At 36.0% G+C, this 8,943-nt stretch overlaps 1 protein-coding gene across 1 annotated transcript; it reads right to left on the reverse strand.

Annotated features, from left to right (window-relative positions):
- Nucleotides 1-2,086: 2,086 nt before the first annotated feature.
- Nucleotides 2,087-5,871, reverse strand: LOC128220638 (iduronate 2-sulfatase-like). Its single transcript, XM_052929116.1, has 3 exons — nt 5,602-5,871; nt 4,396-4,532; nt 2,087-3,901 (listed from the first exon to the last, which is right to left on the reverse strand). Exons 1-3 carry the CDS (start codon nt 5,858-5,860, stop codon nt 2,768-2,770), a joined length of 1,530 nt encoding a protein of 509 aa, XP_052785076.1. The 5' UTR covers nt 5,861-5,871; the 3' UTR covers nt 2,087-2,767.
- Nucleotides 5,872-8,943: the final 3,072 nt, after the last annotated feature.

The raw sequence follows: 8,943 nt of genomic DNA on the forward strand, positions 1-8,943 counted from the left end.
GCCTCTCTAACACTCAATTTGCAGCATTATTTTAAAAGAGGTTTAAAGCGATTTCAATCTCATTAAAGGACACCTCATTTAATCACATTAATAAAAAAACGTCATCATTTATGCATTAAATTAGTAAATATGTACTGTTTTAAAAAAGCTCAATACAGATAGCACATAATAAACATTTAAAGATGCACAATTACTCCCAAATAAGATTTAACACATTTAATACAATAGTTTTAATATGCCAAAGAGGATGAACAAATGTCAAAAACATTGATCCTTATGAAGGATACCGAGTTTAGTTTAAAAGAAATGAGCAGAAAACACAATATTGCTTGCTACCTTATCAGACCATAGTAGATCGCAGTAAATCTTTTAGCATTCACCAATCATTTAATATTTTTGCATTTTAAGCTTCAAATAAATACACGGTTATAATATTGTTTATAGTAATTGATATTTTTCATAAATGCAATATTTAGTAGGTAGTTTTGGGTGTTTTACACAAAATTTATATTTGTTTCATATATGTATGTATTGATTTTAAATAAGAGTGTCATTTTAATGAATAAAGTTCAATATGAATAGCATATCATGGTATAGCACTTTTTAAACACCCCAAAGGTTTTAGCGCGGAGCTGCTTCTTTTCAAATATTGGGGACGCGGCAGCGGCACCTGCGGCTACAGCTAAGACGCGCCTGATAGTTATAACGTGACATTAGTTTCATTATTGTAATGACGAAAATGATAATAAGAAAATATTTAGGCAAAAAATGTGTATTATATATTTAAAAAATGTAATAACTATCAGGGCAACTGAACAGATTTGAATTTAATATCTATATCTACACTGTTTTTAAAACTGATTTATTATCAACACTCTTAGATTGTAATTTACTTATTGTAACTCATACATATATCTTCCTTTGTCTACTTAAATGACGAACTTGTTTGATTTACTTTAATCAATGATTTGCTGATAAACCAGAGATATCCAACATGAGAGGTTGACGATACGTAAATAAAACAGGCTGCTAGGTCAGAAAGGGCACGTCTGATGCACATTCAATGATCCTTAATGGGGCACTTGGAAGGGCCAATGTTCAATTCTTATTATGTACGTGTTGTAACCGTTCTCAATACTTATAGTTTGTTATGAACACCTTAGTTGTTATCTCTACTTTAGTGTCCAAATGATGTATAATTTTATTTTTTATACTCATTTCTGAAAAGTTGTCTCTGTCAAACAGAAGGGCACATCAGGGATCAGTAGTGAAATGATAGCAGGCTACCGGAAAAGAGCAGTGAGGTGCCCTTTCCTGCTATCCTGGCCTAGCTGGAGCACTGACTATTTGAACATACCGTCTCCGAGGCCCAGTGTTAAGGCGTCCGCCTACGGAGCGGGGCTCGTGGGTTCGAACCCGGGCCGCGTCATACCGAAAGACGTTAAAAGTTGGTACAAGTAGATCCCTTGCCGGGCGCTCGGCATTTAAAGGGTAGCGCTTGGAAAAGTGGTGTACTCAGTACTGGTTCAACCCAGGAAAGTTGTATCCCGTGTATCGGTGCTTTACATCGAGCACGTTAAGGAACCAAGCGGTCTCTTCGCAAAGAGCTAAGGTATCGCACCCTGATCTCTTGTATCTCACTTTGTTTCAAGTCTTCGAATGTCTGGATTTGACTGCTGTTACTTCTATCTCATGTCACTTATGGCATTTAAACACACTTTATGTCGAGATGGCGTCACGGCGGGTTCAAGCCATAATGCAGCCAATGGGCGCGGACAGACATTGATAAACTCAAATAAACAAAACAAACAAACAGCCACTATTTGAACTCAAAAGATCTGAAGAATACGTATAATTGAACCATCGGTGAATGAAATACTAAAAACACCCGACATCCCTTAAATAAATCATGAGGGAAACACTGGTTAATTATCATTTCCCTCGGATACCAAACAACAAAGTCACAATTATAATAATTTATTAGTATATGGAATTTAGATACTGGTAATAAGGGGATATATCATTTGTAATTGAATATTTTACATAAAGATTCCTAACAATGACACATGTTTGTACGACCCCTCAAGATAATGTGTATTTCGTGTTACACATGGCAGAATTAAGTGACGTAGTTGTCAATCCCTTCCATAGCAACATTTCAGTATGATTTATACATTTATTGTATAGATATCAATTCAATATCAACTTATTAACATCTCAAAAGTATCGACTTTTAAATTACAATACCTCGAAATTCCAGAAATACTTAAGCCTTGTCTCAAATGAGAACATATTTTTAATAGTATATATAATGCAAACGGACAAAACATATTAACAAATAATAAAACATATTATTTATAGACGTATTGTATGGTTTCTGTAAGACAATTAACCAGCGCCCTATTTAATGAGCAACTTAGATTCAATTAAAAGTTAAGATTAGAAATAAAGTGTTTTGATTGGTCTGTATATTTAGCTGACCAGTAGGCTGAATGGAGTCACTGAGGCTGATGTCTAAGGATGATGATAAGATCAATATTGAAAACTGTTGTGCAATTTTTGCTATAGAATATTTTCATTTAAAACTCTGAATGTGAAGGGAATATACTTTGAGAAAGACTAAAATGTTAAATTTTGAATCATGCAGTGCTGTGTGGTGTAGAAAAGGAGCTTATGGGGTAAACTGATTTAATAATTTGTGTGATAATGAAGCCCTAGTCACAATGACATTTAAGTCAAGATGGACACAAAAGTATGTCTTGTTACTTCACCCAACTAACGCCGGGCCGGCCTGATGTAGGGACGGACTGGCGTGCCTCCAGCCGGCATGTAACCGCCAACTAAGGTTTGCCCGCAGCGTGGCATACGCGGTGTCGTCAGCCCTGTTGTGATTCTCGTCAGGGTCTACGGTGTGATCGTACAGTTCTACACCATGCAGCTTGGTCCAGTCAGGTTTGAAAGTCTGGTAGGAAAACTCGGGCCACTCAGTGTAGCGGTAGCGCTCCGTGCGGAGCGAGTAGCCCATAATGTTCGTTCGGTGTTGGTGCCGCTGGTACTGAGAAAACGCGACATGCTTCCAGTCTGCTGACGTGTTGTGAACGAGGGGCATGAAACTCTCCCCTTCCGTACATGTGCTCACATGGGCTGAATTTTCGGGGCAAATGGAAACTTTGGGCAAGCCTACAGCCTCTACCAACGTTGGAAATAGGTCCACAAACTCCACAATACGCCTGGTGCTAAGGCCGGAGTCAGTTAAACCGGGAATCTTCAGTATCATCGGAGCATGGGTAGCCAGCTCGAAATTGGTAGATTTCCCCCAGATGCCGTGTTCTCCCAGCTGCCAGCCGTGGTCGCCAACTAGTGAAATCACTGTGCTATCTGCGAGGCCCAGTCTGTTCAGCTCGTCTAGAACTACACCTACCTGGGAGTCTACCCAACTCACCGCCGAGTAGTAAGCCCGTCTTAAGTCTAGTGCAATATTGTTTGGTATCGTATTGTTGATTTCGCCAGTAAAACTTGACCTATGAATATCTTCATACTGTGTTCGAATCTCATTACTCTTAAACCAGGCGACTTCTGGCATACCCACGGGTGCTTTATTATTGCTGGGAAGTTTCAAAGTGTTTAAGGGATACAGGTCACCGAAGGATGCCGGCGAGACAAACGGCAAGTGGGGGCGAATAAACCCCACGGCGAGGAAGAATGGGATGTGCGCATATTTCCCGCCCGTTGCGAACTCGCCAAGTTTCTTGGTGGCGCTCTGGGCTATCTTGTAGTCGATAAGGGGATTGGCATGGAGAAGATTATCGGGCACGAACTGCCAGGAGGCATTCTGCCGGTCCCAGTTGGAAGAGCCGGGGTAGATGTCGGGCTCAGACCAGGACAGGGGGTCTTTAATGCCCTGTGGAAACAATGAAAAGTAAGAAATAATGTATACAAATCTCTTTTCACGTCAGATATTATCTTGAAGGGCTTATTTCCGAAAAATGCCTTTCAAAAATGAAATACAATGGAATATTTCAAATCATAGGAATATGAACATACAGTCAAAACTTGCAATGTCGAATTCGTTGTGACCTAAGAAAAAACCCTCGAGATAACGCGCACACGTTAAAAAACAAAATACCACAAATCTCTCATTCAATCCAAATTATTTGAAATAGTTCGACATAACCGGAACATCGAAATAACAGAGTTCGACAAAACGAATTTCGACTGTATGTTTTTTTTTTGTGTTTAAAGAACCAATAACACAAATGCAACACACAATTAGTTTTATAAAAACTGTGCGGATAACTTTCAACAATCACAAATCAAGATGACTTTGACACATCAGATATCGATTATAGATCGGTAGATTGTTTTATTATAATCGATCATCGATATTATGACTACCTGATGAAAGATCTTGCCGATGCCGATAGACCTGCGGCCATGATTCCGAAAGTACTGTGGCAGAGTGGTGAAGTTTCCGCCCGCAGACCGGAAATGCGTCTCCAGGTCGTACACGCGCGTGGTGTCCGGTCGCCGGCCTGGATAAATGCAAGTGTCATTGGAGAAAAGTTTCGAAAAGTTCAATGATTGTAGAGAAAGTAATATTAATTTATGCTAATATAAAAGACTCTTATCCGATATTTTGCGTGAGAATTTTTGTGTTGTGGGGGGGGGGGGGGGGGTGCCTGTAGAAAGCCCACTTGTCTGGCTTAGTAACCACGAACCACACATATCTATACGTACGCCAAGTCCGGAAAACGAACCCGGGACGCCATAGTTAAAAGCGAGTGAGCTAATCACTTCGCTAAACGGACAACATTGGATTAGTGTTAAAGTATGTATGATTTGTTTTATCCTTTGTTTCTCTAATTGTGATACACTAGCAGTAACAATTTTTCTTTATGTTTATAACAACACACTGAATTTACGACAAGAACGCTGCGGAGCGAACTCCACCGTTCGTCTGTTGATGTTATTTCTCAGTCTAACAAGGGGCCTAACTTGACGATGATTAAAGGGACTACATACTATACTACATGTACATTGGGTCTCTCATAACATCCCACCCATATTTGATATGAATATCTTGAACATACGTTGAGCTATGGCTTAGGTTATAGTTTGTTTCGAACACCGCCGCTGACGAAGCCTAGAACACAATCAAAGCTTTGACAATACCTTGATCTGTTGACTTTGAACATCAGAACAAAAAAGAACAAAAAGAAATTAAATTAAGAAGCCGATAAAACACTTTTTTGCTATATGTTTATGTAACAGTCGAAACCCGTTATGTCGAACTCTGTTATCTCGATGTTGTGGTTATGTCGAACTTTTTTCGAATAGTTTGGGATGAGTTAGAGATTGGTAATTTGTATGTTATATTAAATATTCGTTATCTCGAAGTTTTCCCCGAGGTCCCCAAGAAATCGACATAGCGAGTTTTGATTGTATGTTACGGAGTTCTTATTTCAATGACTGGTGATTGAATCCTATTTTAGGCGTACAGATTTTGCAAAAGTTAATGTTTTTATTGGTTATTTCCCCCCGATCGAGTTTAAACTCTATAAAGTAAAGACGAAAACCTATAAACAATAAGTAGTATGTAACCTGTTAGGAAGGATGTCCTGCTGGGACTACATACGGCCTGCTGCACATACGCGCGGCGCACGAGAAGGGAACTTCCGGCCAGAGCGTCCATGTGGGGCGTGTGTGGCGGCGGATCGTCATGGGTCGGGAAATCGGCGCCCCGGAAGCAGCCGAGGTCAGGGCGGAGGTCATCCACGATGATAAACAATACATTCTTTCGGGCGCCACATTGCAAGAAGAATCCGTATAGTAAGAATAACAATGTGTGTGCTCTATTCATTGTTAAACTTAGCCGATAAAACAGGACCACGAGTTGTTAAATGTGAGTTGATAAGACATTGTGGTCTTGTTATTGACCTTTAATCGGAAGACAAGATAATTATGTTATTGTACGTTAAATTCATCTACGGGAGATAACTGTTGGAATATTAAACAAACCAAAAAACATGGTATTAATGACTACTGAACAAGAAAAATAATGTTATAAAATATAATAGCGTTGAATTTTTTGTGACGGCCAGTGACAATCGAGGATTTTTCAAATGTCCTGTTCGTTAATGTTACGTCGAGCGATTTTGACAAATGCGCCCCAAAAAAAGTTGCATATATATATGCAACAACACATGTATATATATTGTTGCATATAGTATATATAGTTGCATATACTCTATATATACATGTATTTGCATATGGTGTATATAGTTGCATATACACTATACATACATGTAGTTGCATATGGTGTATATAGTTGCATATACTCTATATATACATGTAGTTGCATATGGTGTATATAGTTGCATATACTCTATATATACATGTAGTTGCATATGGTGTATATAGTTGCATATACTCTATATATACGTGTAGTTGCATATGGTGTATATAGTTGCATATACTCTATATATACGTGTAGTTGCATATGGGGTATATAGTTGCATATACTCTATATATACGTGTAGTTGCATATGGGGTATATAGTTGCATATACTCTATATATACGTGTAGTTGCATATGGGGTATATAGTTGCATATACTCTATATACACGTGTAGTTGCATATACTCTATATATACATGTAGTTGCATATGGTGTATATAGTTGCATATACTCTATTTATACGTGTAGTTGCATATGGGGTATATAGTTGCATATACTCTATATACACGTGTAGTTGCATATGGGGTATATAGTTGCATATACTCTATAGATACATGTAGTTGCATATGGGGTATATAGTTGCATATACTCTATATATACATGTAGTTGCATATGGTGTATATAGTTGCATATACTCTATATATACATGTAGTTGCATATGGGGTATATAGTTGCATATACTCTATATATACATGTAGTTGCATATGGTATATATAGTTGCATATACTCTATATATACATGTAGTTGCATATGGTGTATATAGTTGCATATACTCTATATATACATGTAGTTGCATATGGTATATATAGTTGCATATACTCTATATATACATGTAGTTGCATATGGTGTATATAGTTGCATATACTCTATACATACATGTAGTTGCATATGGTGTATATAGTTGCATATACTCTATATATGCGTGTAGTTGCATATAGTATATATAGTTGCATATACTCTATATATACACGTAGTTGCATATGGTGTATATAGTTGCATATACTCTATATATACATGTAGTTGCATATGGGGTATATAGTTGCATATACTCTATATATACATGTAGTTGCATATAGTGTATATAGTTGCATATACTCTATACATACATGTAGTTGCATATGGTGTATATAGTTGCATATACTCTATACATACATGTAGTTGCATATGGTGTATATAGTTGCATATACTCTATATATACATGTAGTTGCATAAAGTGTATATAGTTGCATATACTCTATATATACATGTAGTTGCATATGGTATATATAGTTGCATATACTCTATATATACATGTAGTTGCATATGGTGTATATAGTTGCATATACTCTATATATACATGTAGTTGCATATGGTGTATATAGTTGCATATATTCTATACATACATGTAGTTGCATATGGTGTATATAGTTGCATATACTCTATACATACATGTAGTTGCATATGGTGTATATAGTTGCATATACTCTATACATACATGTAGTTGCATATGGTGTATATAGTTGCATATACTCTATATATACATGTAGTTGCATATGGTGTATATAGTTGCATATACTCTATATATACATGTAGTTGCATATGGTGTATATAGTTGCATATACTCTATATATACATGTAGTTGCATATGGTGTATATAGTTGCATATACTCTATACATACATGTAGTTGCATATGGTGTATATAGTTGCATATACTCTATATATACATGTAGTTGCATATGGTGTATATAGTTGCATATACTCTATATATACGTGTAGTTGCATATGGTGTATATAGTTGCATATACTCTATATATACATGTAGTTGCATATGGGGTATATAGTTGCATATACTCTATACATACATGTAGTTGCATATGGTGTATAGAGTTGCATATACTCTATACATACATGTAGTTGCATATGGTGTATATAGTTGCATATACTCTATATATACATGTAGTTGCATATGGGGTATAAATGTAGTTGCATATGGTATATATAGTTGCATATACTCTATATATACACGTAGTTGCATATAGTATATATATAGTTGCATATACTCTATATATACGTGTAGTTGCATATAGTATATATATAGTTGCATATACTCTATATATACGTGTAGTTGCATATAGTATATATAGTTGCATATACTGTATATATACGTGTAGTTGCATATAGTATATATATAGTTGCATATACTGTATATATACGTGTAGTTGCATATAGTATATATAGTTGCATATACTCTATATATACGTGTAGTTGCATATAGTATATATATAGTTGCATATACTCTATATATACGTGTAGTTGCATATAGTATATATATAGTTGCATATACTCTATATATACGTGTAGTTGCATATAGTATATATATAGTTGCATATACTCTATATATACGTGTAGTTGCATATAGTATATATAGTTGCATATACTCTATATATACGTGTAGTTGCATATATTATATATAGTTGCATATACTCTATATATACGTGTAGTTGCATATAGTATAAATAGTTGCATATACTCTATATATACGTGTAGTTGCATATAGTATATATAGTTGCATATACTCTATATATACGTGTAGTTGCATATACTCTATATATACGTGCATATACTCTATATATACGTGTAGTTGCATATACTCTATATATACGTGTAGTTGCATATAGTATATATAGTTGCATATACTCTATACATACATGTAGTTGCATATGGTGT

The sequence above is a fragment of the Mya arenaria genome, chromosome 15, assembly GCF_026914265.1.
Source record: "Mya arenaria isolate MELC-2E11 chromosome 15, ASM2691426v1".
NCBI lineage: Eukaryota > Metazoa > Mollusca > Bivalvia > Myida > Myidae > Mya > Mya arenaria.

Coding starts and splice junctions, on each gene's coding strand:
- LOC128220638 (XM_052929116.1), bottom strand. CDS start 5,860: ATGAATAGAGCACACACATTGTTATTCTTACTATACGGATTCTTCTTG. Junction 4,533..5,601: donor CAGGACATCCTTCCTAACAG/GTTACATACTAC, acceptor GCATTTATCCAG/GCCGGCGACCGGACACCACG. Junction 3,902..4,395: donor TCGGCAAGATCTTTCATCAG/GTAGTCATAATA, acceptor TTGTTTCCACAG/GGCATTAAAGACCCCCTGTC.